Source organism: Leuciscus leuciscus (genome assembly GCF_965113295.1).
Source record: "Leuciscus leuciscus genome assembly, chromosome: 20".
In the NCBI taxonomy this organism is placed as follows: Eukaryota; Metazoa; Chordata; class Actinopteri; order Cypriniformes; family Leuciscidae; genus Leuciscus; species Leuciscus leuciscus.
The window spans coordinates 30,495,391-30,513,552 of record NC_138744.1 but is presented as its reverse complement, the minus strand read 5'-3'; the positions used below and the strand labels follow the sequence as shown (position 1 = coordinate 30,513,552).

Genomic DNA, 18,162 nt, shown 5'->3' with positions numbered 1-18,162 from the left:
GATTTGATCATATATGATATAGTGGGCTTTATAGGGTTAAAGATGACTCCACAGAGGCTCTGTTTACACCTGGTATTATGCGTTTTGGTCGATCGGATCACAAGTGGACGACACTAAATACAGGTGTAAACTGGATGTAAAACGCTTTGAGCTTGTCCACTTTCAGAGGTCGAAAAACGCTCATGTGGTCGAATGTGTTCAAACAGCCGCAAAAGACCGTCTACTCTACGTCTACTGAACCCTATCTCACCATTCCTGATTTCTAACACACACTCACAGCGTTCGGCTGATCTTCCGGCTGTCAGAGCAGAAACAAAAGCTGATGCTCTCCGTATGTTTTTCCATCATCTCCGGTCACGCAAATTGCGTGAGCTTATTTTCGAATAAAATCTACATTTACCCGCCCATAGACCCTCCCCTTGAAGGACAGAAGTGTTTAAAAGTGGACAAAAAAGATTAAAACACCAGGTGTAAAGGGGTATGTGTCTCCCTCGTCTACTTGAGATCCGATCGACCAAAATGCATCTTCTTAATATTAGGTGTAAAATGAGCCTGACTTCGACTTGCATCACCACCTCAATGTGATGAGGATCATGGCAGCTGATTTTGCAGAGGGAGACGCATACCCAGAATATATATAAAAAAATAATATTAAAAAAGTAAAAATCTAGTTTTGATTAACACAAATGCCTCAACGCAGTCTAAATATCAGTCTTCCGGTGGTGGAAATACTTCTCTAAGTGTGTTGTTTTTCCATCCTACACTGCTTTAGCTTGTTAGCTCATTTCCTGACTGATAACTAGAACGATTAGTGCTGCTTAATCTTATTTTGTGCCTCAGCAAACCACAGCTACTCAGGCCCGAGTCTTCCCATAATGCCACAGTACCATACGTGAACAGATGTATTTCAGCCTCACCACATCAAGTCTTGCTCACTTCAAGACAAAATGGTTAAGAAATCTATTGCTAATGGTGTAGAGGATATTTTCTTGGCACACTTTGGGCCAACTGAGTACCCACTGAGCATCGTTTAAACGCCACAGCACATCTGAGTATTGTTGCTGACCACGTCCATTCCTTTACGACCACAGTGAGCCATCTTCTGATGGCTTCTTCCAGCAGGATAATGCAGGTCACAAAAGCTTAAATCATCTCAAACTGGTTTCTTGAACATGACGGTGAGTTCTCTAAACTCAAACGGCCTCCACAGTCTCCAAATCTCAATCCAGTAGAGCAGCTTTAGGATTTGCTGGAACAGGAGATTCACATCATGGATGTGCAGCTGACAAATCTGCAGCAACTGTGTGATGCTATCATGACAATATGGACCAAAGTCTCTGAGGAATGATTCCAGCACATTGTTGAATCTGTGCCATTAAGAATTAAGGCAGTTCTGAAGGCAAAAGGGGGTCCAAACCAGACCTCAATTTTTGGTATAGATGCTGTAAGTGATGATAGCTTGTTGTGAATCTATACACTACAGTCTAATACAAGAGTATTTTCTGCAGGGCCTTATCGAACACTTCGTGCCTAGTTTCTAATAATAGCAATGAAGACCGACATAAGATAGGTCTGCTATTTCACTGAGAGACTTGTGCTGATCAATACTGCAGGACTGACTAATAGCCTAAAGAATTCAGTTTGGAAATGCAATGAAAATCAACTTCATTTAAAATCCTATAAAAAGTTTAGAATTATATTAGTCAGAAGCCATGAAATTTGCTATTAAAGAAAAATCCAAAAAATCAGTCCCTTTTATTGCATTTCAGCTTCCAAATCTCTAAACAAATGAAAACAAGTGAGGCCTAAACAAACTGTAAATGCATAAAAAATTCAGATGCACAAACAATACAGTGGAAAAGTATATTCTTTTGAATCAATAACACATTTACAGTAGATTAATAAATAAACTAAAACAAACTACTACACTTAATGTGAAGCTCAAAACACCAAACGTCTGGACAAGTACAGTACGGTAAAGTACAGTAGAATATGGACAAGTACAGTAAAAACAATTTACAAACACAACAACAGTGCACATAGCCTGATCAAATGCTGTCTCTGCAGCGGTGTGTATCTCTTCTCTTTGGTATCGCTGTATCTTTAGATTCTTCTTACAGTACAAGAAAATGAATCTTTCAACTTCAACTCACTGCTCAGGTTGAGCTGCTTTTCTATTTTTTGCACGAACATCTACATTTTTAGTGTCCTCTATGGATTTCTATCCAAGTTATGACAATATGTCATATACTTGCATCAAACATTGAATGACACTGAAGTGCCATTTATACAATACAAATGAAAAAAGTTCAGTAAGAAAACATTATAAATACAAAAAACGGGTCCCTGTCGAAATCCTGGAGGTCATCCAATTTTCTTATGTAAACAGAAGGCAATGTTTTTGTGTGATAAAGTGATAATGGATGAATTTTGCATTGCACCCAGGTGACAAATCATAGAATGCTTCAAACCGGTATTTCAAACATTTTGCACTCTGAGATTTGTAAATGGATAGTCCTTTTGCCCGGTGATGCGCTTCAATGACAGGGGTCAAAGGGGTATTTGGTGACCCCACCATGCAGCTCCACCACTGACTCTGACCAGGCGATGATGTCACCGGTCATATGACCACCACATGAAGCCATGCTGTAGACGTCATGTGGCGTGAGAACATGAGACCACATCTGCACGTCTGAGATTTCTCCAACAAACGCCTGCGTCGCATCAAAGCGACCACCCAGTGTGTCCTGGGAAAACATGGATGGAAGATTTGGTGATTTTATATTAGCAACACTAAACAGATGCTTCATCTTACTTCGACTTCTTAGCTCTTTATTTGTAAAGTCAACTTCATGAATACAACTTCATTGGCTTATTCATTAGCATGAAGTCTCATATATGACTTTACTTGTGAAAAATAAGTCCACTTTAGCATAACTTTAAAATGAGTAATAATACATTTTACAGAATATACTCAAGTATGAACTGAATGTAATGTTTCGGACACTTAATTGCATTTTAATAGCAACTTAATGAAAATGTATTATGTAAATTTATATTAAATGCAATTAGCTTAACTTTAGAGTGCATTTTTGACCCAATTAAGTAGGACTTAAGTACATCTTTATATGTAATTTCACAATTACTTCTAATATAAAGTGTATTTAAAGTGTATATTTTAATGAAACTGTCATATACATGTCATATAGTATATATATATATATATATATATATATATACTTTCTATGTATTTACTATATAGTAATAACAGAAAAATAAGCACACAATAGCAACGGATACACTTTATTTTGAGGTGTTATTGTTACAGTGTAATTATACATTTAAGTACTGAGTAATAATAATTAACTACATGTATTTACTAAAGGGTTAGGATTGAGGTTTGGTTGATGGTTAGCTGCATGTAATTAGGCATCGTTTACTGTTATTACTATGGTAAGTACATGTAACACATGTAACAAAGACACTGTAAAATAAAGAGTTTAACAAAGCAACTAACCCTATACACCAAACCCTAACCCAAATTATGTAGTAAGTACATGTACTTAATCAATATTATTCAGTACTTAAATGTAGGTACTTTTATTATTACACAGTAACAACGACACTGTAAAATGAAGTGTAGCCTGACTATTAATTTGACATTATTACAAAGTGCACTTTTTAGTGTGCTAAGAAGCATAGTCCTAAAAGTGTTCTCTCTTTAAGTGTACTTAAGTGGCCTTTTATTTAATTCTCATCATATTATCTGCAAGTTTAAGTTTTTAAAAATATACCAAGATTTTAAGCATACTTTAAGTGTGCTTTCAATACAATTAAGTGCACTTTTTCTCACAGGAGTTTAATTAAGTATCAATTATTTTGCCACAGTGCTACAGTGTTGTGGATGGTTGCCAGGGTGTTGCTATGCAGTTGCTAATGTGGTCCTGGTGTTTGTCTATGGCTCAAGTCAAAGGAGAAATATGAGTTTAGCTGATTGTATGTTGTGCTTGTATCATGTTACCTGTTCCTGCCCCAGTATGAAGACCCCGCCAGGTTTGATGGGATGCCAGGGGGAGAGGTTTTCTCCTGACCCTCTCTTCACTCCATCCTGATAGGCCTCCCACAGGCCGTCTCGTGTTGACCACGTCACACACACATGGTGCCATTTACCATCACTCAGCGAGAGGGGTAAAGTAACAGCCTGTGAACCCGAGGCAAGATAATGTCCTCTATTAAACACAGAATTCTCTTAATAAACACTTTATTTTCTGTTGTGCTCCTCTATTTCACCCAGAGCCTTTGCAATTCGTAGGCCCGTTTCAAAAAGACAATGTTCTAAGTCTAAAATGAAAATCACCTAAGATTAACTTCTTGTTTATTGAGCTGTTATGAAATCAATGGACTATCACATTTGCAATCGTGCTGATATTCGGGAAAACAGCTGTCATAAATATTAAAAACAAGAATCATACAAGTACATTTTTGCCCCAAATATCTTGAATTTTGGGGGCATTTTTATTCATTTTGGTGGCCTTTTTGCCCCAAGCCCCCGTTAATTTCCATGATGGCGAGGCTCTTTTCCGAGTGCAAGCCGAGGCCCCTTCTGTTGCGAGGCCCGTTTCAAGTGAAACATAGCAAAGGCCACTACTGATTTCACCATATGTCCTTCATTTGTCTATTTTAAAAATCCTTAATAAATGTGAAATGGGGTCCCTTTTGGAATTTATTTCATAATTAAGCCCCAATGATAAAAATGGGATTACAAGAGAATCCTCTAAGATTCAAATAAGATCCTACTGGATAAACTGAAATTCCTACAGGATTTTCTGATTCTTATTTAATACCTAGATATTATAGAATAATATTTAACTGAGCCGTCTAACTGGACAGTTAATGGAAATCACAGGAGAGCTGAAGGAATTTTAAAACCCCAAAATATTTTCTTTAAATTTGTTTGGTCATCACACTATAGTCATATTTGCAACTATATTCACATCCCAATGCAGCTAAACACGGCTGTCACTCCTCTTCTGAGCACACAGAATTACAACCACATTTGACAACTGAATTAACTCCAGTACTGACAAAACTAGTTGTTAAATCGATAGATCACCTAAAAATTTTAATAATTTACTCGCCCTAAAGTTGTTCCAAATCCAAATTTCTTTCTTCTGTTGAACACAAAAGAAGATATTTTGAAGAATGTGAGTAACCAAACAGATGATGGACCGCATTGACTTTCATAGTACGAAAGAAAAAAAAATGCTATGAAAGTCAGTGGGGTCCATCAACTGTTTGGTTACCCACATTCTTCAAAATATCTTCTTTTGTGTTCAACAGAAGAAAGAAATTTGGATTTGGAACAACTTGAGGGCGAGTAAATGATGACACAATTTTCATTTTTGGGTGAACTATCCCTTTAACTAACTGTTGCAAGATAATAATACTTTTTTTTGGTCACTAATACTTCATTTTAAATAAGCACAGCTTCACCAAACAGGTTGAACTTTCAGTATCCATGTTTCTTGTTTAAAGCAGTGAGCTCACAAATTTTATGTGGTTAAATTAAATTTAAATTAGCTTCAATTTAGATTTTGTTCAAAGGTGTCAGTAAAGACATTTATAATGTTACAAAATATTTCTATTTCTAATAAATGCTGTTCTTTTGAACTTTCTGTTCATCAAAGAATTCTGAAAATGTCACCGTTTCCAAAAAAAAAAACTGTTCTCAACTGATAATAATCTGAAATGTTTTTTGAGCAGCAAATCATCATATTAGAATGATTTCTGAAGGATCATGTGACACTAAAGACTGGAGTAATGATGCTGAAAATTCAGCTTTGATCACAGGAATAAATTACATTTTACAATAAATTCAAATAGAAAACAGCTATTTTAATAGTAATTATATATAATCACAATATTACTGTTTTTACTGTATTTTTGATCAAATAAATGCAGCATTGGTGAGCATAAGGGAATGATGGAATTATGTGCACATTCCTTCAGATCTCCTTCATCTCATTCTCGTCTCGCTCTCTTTCACTCACTTTGTCATCGATGAGCAGCTCCATCGGGTTGTTGCCCCACTCAATGAGCACCAGCTCGTTGGCCTGGCCTGGAACAGAGTAGGAGAAGGGCGTTCCGAGTCCAGGCATGATTCCAGCCTTCATCCACAAACACAGCGTGAAGGAGAAGATCTCGTGCAGCAGAGTGCGCTTCACACGACCGTACATGTAGTTAGTTCGCATGGGGAAGCCGACCTGGAAAGCTTCAGTGGATTTGCTGTTCTTTCTAGAACCTGTGGAATTGATAATCAGTGTCAAGTTTTGCATTGAGGCAGAGTGTGATTGATTTGTCAGGGTTTTTTTTTTTAATCCCCTCTTCTGGTCAGACGGGATGCATTTTCAATTTCCGACAGTAGATGCTAAACTGCTAAAACTAAACTGCTTGTAATTGGATTGATACTGTTATGATTTTAAGTCTAATGTTTATAATTGCAGGTCAACAGTTTTACTAGCTATTGTTGTCCTCGACATTGCAACCGAAAACTGAAAAATGCTGCCATATGAGGATTCCAAGGTAGGAAGGCATCAAGACACGTCCGAATCCAATGTTAGCTTCACTTCCTATATCCTGAGATACTTTCATCTGATCGATTTTTGAAGGCAGCATAGATGTATCCTTCACTGCCATTTAATATCCCACAATCCTGTGCTTTCCATTCTGTGAAAGATGTGCTAAATAAAGATGGTGTCTGAAAGTTGCGGTTGGTGATCAGTTAGTGTGTAAATGTGTGTTGTTGCACTTTTGATGTCATTTCTAGTGAGAAACTACTGTTCTCTTATCACCAAAGCCTTCTCTATTTTGTTGTAGATCATTAAACCGTTACACTGCCTGAGAAGTCTGTTTCGTGAGGGACCTTCATTCGCCTAAGCTGTCGGACTCATAGACCATAGTCAGTGCAATGCAGTCACTGAGACCAAAACAGATTTTAATTGTATCTTGTTTTACAGATTTTATTTTCAACGTTGCAAGCAGCCTAGTAAAACATGCGGGACACTACAACTTAAAAGATTGGAATTTCAGTTTATCCAGTAGGATCTTATTTGAATCTTAGAGGATTCTCTTGTAATCCCATTTGTATCATCGGTTTGACAAAGTAGTAGTTAGTCAAGTCTTACTTTTCAGATTTAAATTATCTTAAGATAACTTTTTATGTAGCTAATTTAAAAAAGTTACAACCACTCTTGAAGAAAAAATTAGGTGACAACTTTTAAGGCTTAATTGTCTAACCAGTTTATGCAACTGGCCAATGGATTAAGATGGAATAAAAATAAAACAAATTTGTCAGGATATATTTAAATATTTAAATGTGTTCAAAATGTTTGACATTTTATCTTATTACCTCATGGGGCCTGTAAACTGTAGAAATACATTTATAGTCAATAATTTAATTGTAACAAATGCAATTTAGTTAATTCATTTTGAGCAACTATTTTTTGGTGTTTGTAACGTTCATTTTAAATGAATTACACTACTTCTACATTGTCTAAATATCTACATAAAATTTTAAATAATGACATTCAAATATTCCCCATCTGATTTTTTTCGCACCCTGATTAGAGGTAAAAACAGGTCATTTCAGCTTAGAACATGGTAACTGACTTGTTGGCCATCAAAGGTGGTCTACCAATCCTAATCATCTTGATCAAGGTGTTTTTTCAGGTCCATCATCCAGCTGATGAACAATCTAGAACAGCTAAGGACCAAAACTGGCCAAGCTTAAGTTGCATTTAGCTGGATTCTCCAGCAGGGTAATCTAAATGGTCAAAGATATGAAGTAACTAGAGCATTCTTTTACCGCGCTCTTACCAGTGTCAGTAAGCCTGTGCTGCAGTTGACTCAGAACTGTGTCCAGCTTGCTGTGCACTCCAACCTGTGCTTCTCTGTGACCTTGTAGGTTATAAGACAACCTCTCGAAGCCATGTTCAGAAACCTCATTGTCATGGTGACCGTTGTCTTGGTGGCCATTGTCATGGCTGTTGTCATCATGGTGATCACTGTGGTGGCTCTCATCGTGAGGACCATCGTGATCGTCGTGGCTGTCATGGTCTCTGTCGTCATGGCTGTTCTCATGATGGCTGTGGTCGTGATCGTCGACATGGTGACCGTCATCATCATCACCCTCATGGTCACTGTGACTGGCACTGGTAAGTGATGCAGAATGGTGTTGCATCTGTTGTTCTAGAGCGTTGATCTTCCTCTGCAGGAGATCTTTCAGTGAACTTGCGTAGCTGGTGGAAGTGTTTCTTGTCTGCAAACACAATCACAGCAGTCTAAGCAAAGGCAGTGCTGTACTATATGCTGCTGATGTTGGTAACTGCTCAAAACACCTCACCTCATATCATATTTAAATTGATAGGATGACTTTCATTACCCTAATGTAACACGCTCCCACAGCAATGTTTAAAAGCGAGACAAACAGTGTCCCATCAGTTTCATTTCACTTTGACATGCAGTTAAAAATGGTCACACATTGATTGTTTGCTGTCATTTTTGACTGGGAACAGTAAGAGTGTTTTGCTATTTTCACGCCCCTAAACATGACACGGAACAAAACTAACTGTGATTGGTTGCGTTACATGTCAGTCAAACATCCTCTTGGGCGGTCCTTGGCCAATGAAATCTGCGATGGAGTCCAGACCTTCTGCCGTCAGTCTGAAGGTAGGGCTACGCGAGACTATTGAAGGTGTAGCATTTTCTTTTTTAATGAAATATTACGCTAATTTAAAGTAGTAACAAGAAAGTTAAATACTTATTTTAAGATGTAGGTTATTTGGATCTTATTTGCATGTACATTTCTTAATTTTACCATAAAAATCATGTTATGATAATAATGGCCAGTAGATGTCTGCATCAACAAGGGTTAAAGCAAGGATTAGTAGAGGCAGGATCTAGGTACAGCATCTTTTAATAACAATAAATCAAAAATAGGCAAGAGAAACAGGAAATGCAGGAGTTGAAGCAAACCATAATATTACCTAGGAGAACAGACAAAGAACAAAGAGGGCTATAAATACACAGGGTAACTGAGGAGGAAAACAAGACAGAGGTGGGGACTAATCAATCAACTAATGAGTAACCATGACAACAAATTCAAAGTGGGAACATAGGGAACAAAAGCACACAGAAAAAAAGATGGAGAGAGGAGCCAGGAGCTTGGCCAACTGAGGTGGAGCCGGGAGAGGAAGAGACCCAGGTGAAGCCAAGGAGCGAAAGACCCAGGGTGTCACCAACGGACTGGAGGGCCGAGGCAGAACACAGGATTGCAGAACCATGGAGGATACAGGGGCTCGGCAGACCGGGGCAGACCTGATGGGAGTGAGGACAATGGTGGAGCCGGAGGGAAGGAAAAGAGCCCAGTGGAGCTGAAGGGGTGGAGGAACGAGGCATAGCCAGAGGCCTAGAAGTCTGTGGTACAACAAGGGTGATGACTAGCCAAGGCAGAGCTGGAGGATGAGGAAGCCCGGCAGAGCTTGGGGAATGCTGGACCACGGTGGAGCCGAGGGAACGTGGAGTCAAGGTGAAGCCAATGGGTCGACAGGCCGAGGTGGAGTCCAGGGCTCGGAGGCCTGAGGTGGAGCTAAGAGATCCTTACACTGAGGTGAAGCTGAAGACCAGGGAGCCAAAAGTGGATCCAAGTAGCTGGGTGGTCCCACCGACGGAGCAGCAGAGGGGCTGAAGGGAGTTAGTGGAGGTGGGGCCAAGGAACTGGATGGAGTTGTCAGAGGAAGAGGCAGTGGGAGGCTGGGCGGGACCAGCGGCGACAAAGAGACTTGAGGCTGGGAGGGAGCAGCAGCGACAAAGGAGACTTGAGGCTGGATGATGAAGGAGATTTGGAGCTGGGTGGGACCAGCAGCAGAGACTGGGCTTGAAAGTTGGCTGGGATCAGGGAATCCAGGGGTTCACATGAGAAGGTGCAGACTTTAGGGCTGGGAGGATGATTAATGGAACCCTTCACAATATCCATCTCAACCAGCACTCCCTCAGAGATGAACATGGATACCAGCTCACACACCTGGTCAGACTTGACAGTCTCAGGCTCTGGGTCTGCAGTGGGCTCTGGTTCGCTGAAGGTCGAGAGTGCTGGTTCGGGCTCCGGAATGAACAGTGGCTAGGCTCCTGGATGAACATTGGGGCTGGCTTACACACCTGGTCAGACTTGGCTTACTTTTTGGGTCTGTGTTAGGCTCAGGCTTTAGGTCCTTGGTAGTGACATTGGTAGTGGCTCTGGGTTTGTGTGTCAGGCGTGAGGAGAAGGGAAGGACTAGGGAGGAATTCTGAGGCAGGTGGGCTCACTGGAACAAGGATAGGTGGTGACTGGATGATGGAAGTGGGCTGGGTAGGCTGTGGCTAAGGTGGTAGCTCTCGCTGGCAGCAGCTGGAAAAGATGGTCATCCAGCCCACTCTAGAAAGTTCTCTTCAAGGTCGCTCAAGGACACTAGATGGCTGAGCTGAACTCCTCCAAATAGTCTCCTAGGGGATGGCCATCTTGAGCAAGGTAGAGGAGAAGGATTTGGGGTTAGGGACTGCAGCTAGATCCATATTTTTGTCTGGAGAATGGACAAAGAACAACTAAAACTGAGTTCTATAAATATACAGGGTAACTGAGGTGGAAAACAAGGCACAGGTGTGGACTAATCAATCAACTAATGAGTAACCATAAAACAAGTGGAAAGCAGAAAAATAGGGAACAAAGGCACACAGAAAACCAGAAAATGCAAACATAAACCTACCAGTCTGAAGCGTAAAAATTCTTGATTTTATGTTTAAAAGTTTTACATTTGGATACTTAGATATTATCCAACTATTATTTTTCAAAGTTTAAAACATCATCAGAGGACATCATCGTGGGAAAGCTGAGCGAGGACCAAGTCACGGGGGAGATTCCTTCTCCCTCATCCACGCTGCAGCAGATGAGCAATGACACTATTTTCTCTTAAAGGAAAATAGTGTCATGGTTCAGCTGAGGTCAGTTCAGTGTTGATTCAGTTCCATTCAATAACTGTGAAAAGATCATCAAATGTGAAATGGAGAAAAAAAACCTTGGCAGAAACCAGGCTCAGTCGGGGATCAGTTCTCCAAACGAACCTGATACCTCAGGAAATACCTTAAAAGATCCTCAAAGAACTTTTTATTCTCTAATTCTTCTAAAAAAAAATTACACAAAAATCACCATACTGAAGATTCAAAGAACCCTAGAAACCCATAGACTGATCTGAAGAGCCTGTAATGTAACACCAAGACCATTTATAATCTCCAAAGGTTTCAAGGTTGCTCCATTTCTCAAAATGAACTAACAGAATCAAGCATTCAACAGCCCTGCAGTATATATATATTAATAATTAATTATATATTCATGATAAATATTCAAAAAACATTATTGATTTGACTGCGCTGGCACTATTGGATGAGACAAAGCAAAATTGAGCTGAATTATTGTCTGCTGTAAAGCTGATGTATAGCTGAATTTAATATGTTTTATAACTGATACCCTTTCCAACATCTATTGATTAATTGAAACATTGAACTAATTTAATATGAATAATGACACTTCTACCTGATCTTCTGTAGAGTTGCTTTACAGCTGAAATTTTCTTTGTTTCATAATTGATACATTTTATGCTATTTTGCTGTTTATTACTGTGAGGCTGTTTTGAAACAATCTGTATTGATTAAGCACTGTATGAATAAATGTGACTCTACCTGCAGGTTCTCTAGCCGCTCCTTTAGGGACTGAAGCATCCTGCTCATCTGCTCCGGCGTAGACGAGGGTGAAGGAATCTCCCCTGTGACATGCTTCTCGCTTAGTGAGGCTTTCCCACGATGATGTCCTCCGACCCCGTCCCCATAGTGACCCAGCTCCATTCCATGACTGCTGTGGTGACTATCGGGCGGCGCCCACCCAAGGTGTGCTGTGTCGGGTGCTGTCGGGTAGGCGTGGTGGGCGTGGTGAGCCAGGTGTGTAGGTTTGTGGTGCGGGTGGTCGTCATGGCTGCCCATGCCGCGGTTGAAGCCCTCACACAGGTTCAGTTTGGCGGTGAGCTCTCGGATAGTCTCCCTCTGGTCCAGGATGGTTTCTTTCTGCTGCACCAAACTCTCCCGCAGGTGCAGGATTGTCGCTTTTGCCTCCTCGGACATTCCCCACCAGCTGTTGCTGTTCCCGTTTGGTCCGCTGTGGTGTCCGGGACTGGGGCCACCTGGGCCACCCGTTGTGGGGAAACACCCAGGATCGGCGTCAGCGGGAATGGGGGTACAAATGAAACGAGGATGAGGGTTGTAGTCCGAACCTGGCATTCCAGTCCCAGCGCATACGGAAAGACAGATGGCATAGAAGAAGAAGAACAGGGAAATACGTTCACCCATCCTGAGTCGTACTGTGGAGCTTGTTGGATGCATATTTGTTGAATGAAATGTTTAAGAATGTGGGATACCAACAAAATTATGTTGTTTTGCACAGCAGTACAATTAAAATAAAGTCTTTATCCTTAACAGGATTGCACTTGTATCCGTCCTCGTCGTCTAAATCCTGTAAAACTGTCTCTTGCTGCTTACTGTGTCTTTTCAAGCCTCTTCCTCTCCAAGGTCATCAGCCGTTCAGAGACCATGTGTATTTACAAGTAATCCGCCCAATGATCCTTCTCTTGTCTCTTCAGAGCAGCTCATCTAAAGCCTGGGGAAAGAAAACAAAGAAAACTCTTGTTATTCCTGATGAATCTAAGTTTTCGGAAGACGGGATCTTTTTTCTTTTTTCTTTTAACCTTGAAATCTAAAATCTAATTTTCTGTTCTACGGAACTGATAAGCCATCCTTTAAAAAAAGAAAAATGTATGACTTTGTCTGCAGTTCAATACATTAATAGAATACACTAAAATACACTTAAATGTCATTTTTATTGAAACTTATATGTCTTGTATGTCACTTGTATGTGTTTAAATATTTGTAATTACAGATTTGCAATGATTAAGCTGCATTTAGGACATTTAAAATATATTAACTTGAAATGTAAATGTACTTTACATGTGCTTTAATATGTTTGTCAACACATCAAAACAAGTGTACTTTAAAGCATGACAGAAGATTATCAAAACATTAGAAAAACTTTAATTTAGTATTATTACAGTGCATTTTTTTAAATTGTACTTAAGTGTGTTAAGAAACATTAAAGTGTACTGTCTTTAAGCACATTTAAGTCGCCTTTTATTTCATTATTATTATCTGCAAGTACAGTTTTTATACTTTTAAGATTTGAAGGACACTTCAAGTGCAATACACTTTAATACAATTAAGTGCATTTTTTCACAAGGGTTATGACCTTTATGACCTATGACATAACTGCAATTGCAAATAACACAATTTACTGTTTTGATAACTACAAGGAACAATGTTATAAATGGCACAGCAACATTTCCTACCATGGCACAGTATATACCATTTAACCGTCCAGCCCGACTACTATTTTCATCATAAAAATAAAGGCACCAACTACTGTGTAACTGAAGGGGTTTGACAGCCTGATGCCACAAGAAATCCAGATCCTCAAAGAACTTTTTATTCACTAATTCGTCAAAAAAATATATATATATCACCATACTGGAGCTTCAAAGAACCCCAGAAACTTATAGAATGATTAGAAGACCCTGTAATGTAACATCAAGAGCTTTTATAATCTCCAAAGAAAGTTTCAAGGTTGTTCCATTTGAGTGCTGCCAGTAACCACTGAAGAATGTTTCGTTTGGGATGTTTGGGATGATCAGTTTAAGTTGTTTGAAGCTACTGAATTAATACAGGACAAACATTTCCGCCCACACAAGTGGATGTCTGTGCGTCAGAATCCCTCATAATGAAGATAAGTTAAGAAAAGATTCGTCATCAAGGGTCTACAGAGGATTAGCATGTGATCGTGTCTGTAAATTGAGAGAGTCTCCGTGTACTGTCTCTTCTACTTGCTGAACTTTGCCATTAATTGGATTAAGTGCTTGGGCGGATAGCTGGCAGAAAGGAGGCTGGACTGAGTCTCATACCATCCAGAACTTCAAGAAGAACACACCTTGAAGGGAGCTTGAGCTTCACTAATGAATTTAACGCAATGTTCAGTGCATATATCCAACTTAAAATCAAACTGAGAGAGCCTTTTTTTTTTATCGAGCTGGATAATTTCCATAATGACCAACAGAATCTACCAAAAGCATCACAAATTAGCATCTGTTTAAAGACATGCTTTTCTTGGGTGGTAAATAATGGCACATATACCAGTAAATTGACGAGTGCAAACCTTAGTAAATCACCTTGCATGTTTCAAAAATACTCTCCTCCCATAAATGTTGTGTCTGAAAGGGAAACTCCTACAAATACATGTGCAATAAGGTCAGCTGCAAAAATATCCCTGTCCATGCCTTTTCACTGCTAATTTGTCTCTGAGTGCCTTTAGTAAATCCTGACAGTAGTTTTTTATTCAAAAAGAGGGTTTGCGCTAGCGCAAGCTGTTAGTAAATCTGGCCCTAAATATATGTTACTATATACAAAACACATGGGGAAATTCTAGAAACATCATATTATATTAATAATCAATGTTTTAAACTGTTGTATCTAATTTATATTACCATTAGTCTTGCAAGTCTTTGAATTGCAATTGAGTAAATTCGTCTTACTGTCATTCCAATTCCTAATCCAATTCAACATCATGCTGAGTGTGGCCAATTAAAATCAAATCAATTCCTTCTTGAAAATGTAAAAGGGAACCAATTCTTCAGTTATGAATTTTGAACCCTGAATGACATATATATTTTGTATCAAACAATACAACTGGACTGTCCATCCCCACAGTCTACAGTGCATTTTGTCCAATCAGCAGATACCATCATTTTCACTGCTAACCAGGATGCACATCTTTCCAGTTACCAGACACCTCGCTTAAAGCTTTTGTGGATTTTGCCTGTGGTTTGACTAGAGCAGCAGTGTTTTTTCCTGAGAGGGGAGTCTGTCGGGTCAGTACGTCTGTTGCTTCATGTGCAAATGGGTTTGTGTTGGATTTTGCTGTCAGACAGACAACCTTGATGAAACCAGCAAGAAACCAAAGTGCCTTTGACCTCAATACTAAACATTATAAATAATAACTGTTCATACGGCTTTACCCACCCATATACAGCAAGGATATCTTACTAATTAAAGGCACAGTTTGCAGTTTCCGTTTTTCTCAAACAGCGACCCCTAGAGTCGTTACTGTCGTAAATACCACTCACGCAGAGCCGTCTCTGCACTCTTCCCACCGCGCTTTCTTCGTTTTCTTCGTCGACTCTGCCATGATTCACGTCTGAAATGCATGCTAGTGTCTTCCATAGAGGCTGCTTCATATGTTGTGATGTCGTGCCGTAAAGCAAGTCGTGATTCTCGCGAGATTTGTCGGGGCGCCACCTCTCAAACCTGCATTGCTGGTTTTGCCAGCGGTGTCCCCCCCTGCTTTGCTATCGGGATGATTCGCCCTACGTTTCGTTTACCATCGAAATGATTTCGAAGCTGTTACATTAAGGTACAAATCTTGCATAGTGTGCCTTTAAATGACATTGAGTTTTAGACCCCTCTCACACAGGTCGTGTGCTTGCATGAACATGTGTGCGGTAAGATCATGCGTGTCATAAGCTTAGAAAGCAAGACAGATGGCAGCAGTTGAGAACAGCGTGAAGCCGTTTCCCCCAGTCTCTCTCAATCCTCACTTCATCTCGGTTTATCTTCCAGTCTAAATCCACTTGATTAGCCTGATTGTCAGTTTCGAAGGAAGGCAGAACTTTAAGTCAGAGAGACACCATTCAAATTGAATGTGCCGTCTGCTGAATCCATGAAATAGTATTAAACAACCACCTCTAGTCTAGTAAAGAACCATCTGGATCTTCATTCAGAACAACTGGCTGAGCAAAACAGTGACCGTTTTAGTCATTTAGTAAAACAACATTTAAAAATGCCATATCTACTGTGAAATATGTAATCTTTCATTTAAATATCACTGAAGTATTGCTCAGATATTTCAAAGCATATACAATGCTACGATTCATTCAGAATTATGGCAAAAAGACAATCATCCCTTTGAAAAAGAAGTACACTTTAGCTTAGGTTTAAAAAGAGCATTTATTCCACAAATAATATACTTTAAAACAATATAAAGTCCAAACTGAATGTAATGTTTTCGGATTCTTAATTACATGTTAATTACAATAAGATGAAAATGTATGTTTACACTTTATTTTAATGTGTCTTTATTACAGTGTAAATATACATTTAAGTTCTGAGTAGTGCACTTAAGTGGCCTTTTATTTCATTCATTTTATTTTATCTGCAGTTTTTTTAAGTACAACTTTAAAAATATATATATACTTTTAAGATTTGAAGTACACAAGTGCACATTCAGTACAATGAAGCGAACTTCTTTTTCACAAGGGTATTCCAGTCCTTAAACACAGTGTTAATCTCAATATCCACTAACAAAACTGTGGTTACTTGTTGTCAACCACTGTCAAAAAAATAGAAACTTAAAAATACAGAATGATCCTGGAAGCTGTTTGAAGGAGATCCCATATTAACATTACCAACAAAAGCCAGTATTACAGTTATGACTACCATGGCAAATGCTTATATGGGCAAAATATTTATGTACGTGTCAGTAACCCAAATGTTTGTAATCATTAACTCCTCAATCATAACCTCAACCTATACAGCTGCACAAAAGCACAATTCATATAGAAAACAGCTGAAGAGTTTTAACACACAAAACATCTGTTTATCAAATTAATGAATCATGAACTCGCTGAAAATAAGCAGCCAAACAATCAAATCTGCAAAGAAGAAAAGGGCAGATTGAAGTTCTCAAAGAAATGGATGTGATAAATAATGTGATCAATAATGCCATAAATAATGCCAGCCTTATAGCAATCCTACACAGACACTGCTCATGAAATATAGAGTATACTATAAACAGACACACAGAGAACTCGAACATGTACATCAATGTCATTCACACTCAAGTAAAACACATTAAGTTCTCAGTAAAACATCATGTAATCTCCATCTCATTACCTGAGCTATCTAGATTTATGATATCCATAAACAACCAACAAACGGAGACTTACCGTAACGGTACAGATGCTGTCAGCTCATTTGTATGGATGTTGTGGACTCCTGCAGGTCTCTGTCTGTTCGTCCTGTCACTAGTCAAACTCAGTCACCAAACAGCTTGTAAGGGACTTAATCCTGAAGAGTCTCTTTAACCCCCGCCTCCCCTCCGTTTCTCCCCTCCTCCTCTTTTCTTCCACCTCCACTTCCTTTCTTCTGGTCCTCATTAACAACCTAAAGGCCTCAAGAACCTGCAGTTAGCAATTCATGACAGTTTCAGTGAAATGTTTGGGATGTGCTACCAAGACCTTTAGATTTTACAAGTGTGGTTGTCTTGTTGACGGTTTCTATCTGATATATACAGCAGAATCTCTCTCCTTTTTTTTTTCCATAACAAAATTACATTATCATCATGACAATTTCAGTGAAGAGTTTAATTGCAAAATTGACATGAGTTTAAAAAAATATTTTGCTTTAACCCTGTAAATCCTGACATATTAAATAATAGTCAGGAATTAGATTGTTAATTACATTTAATTGAATTACATTACCAGTGTATTGAACCTTTAGGCAAAAAAAGTTTGTATATGTGTTATTTTATTGAGTGTCATATTTGATACATCAGGCTTTTATGGCTCATATAGTGACACAGTAAGAATATGGAGCTCCTACTCGAGGAGGAAAAACAACTCAGCATTATTCAAAATAAAAAAATATGCAATTTGCAATTACAGTATATCGCCCAATAATTGTAATAATTAATAATTATTGTCAGGGTTATGTTTGTTTTTGATCTGTTTCCCTGTTTTGTTCATTCCTGAGTTTCACCTGTTCCTTTGTACAGTTTCCCGCCTTTGTTCAGTTTCCATGGTTACCGTCATTATTAGTTCATTGGTTTCAGCTGTGTGTCATTTATTAGCTCGTTTCAGTTTGTCATTTAAGCCTCACCCTTGCCTTCACTCTTGGTCCAGCCTCTGTTATGTTTAGATGTGTTTG

At 39.0% G+C, this 18,162-nt stretch overlaps 1 protein-coding gene across 1 annotated transcript; it reads right to left on the bottom strand.

Annotated features, from left to right (window-relative positions):
• Nucleotides 1-245: 245 nt before the first annotated feature.
• Nucleotides 246-17,284, bottom strand: LOC309484126 (neuronal pentraxin-2). Its single transcript, XM_082150339.1, has 6 exons — nt 17,184-17,284; nt 11,770-12,736; nt 7,876-8,317; nt 6,051-6,301; nt 4,022-4,201; nt 246-2,747 (listed from the first exon to the last, which is right to left on the bottom strand). Exons 2-6 carry the CDS (start codon nt 12,460-12,462, stop codon nt 2,538-2,540), a joined length of 1,776 nt encoding a protein of 591 aa, XP_082006465.1. The 5' UTR covers nt 12,463-12,736; nt 17,184-17,284; the 3' UTR covers nt 246-2,537.
• Between the last annotated feature and the right edge of the window lie 878 nt (nt 17,285-18,162).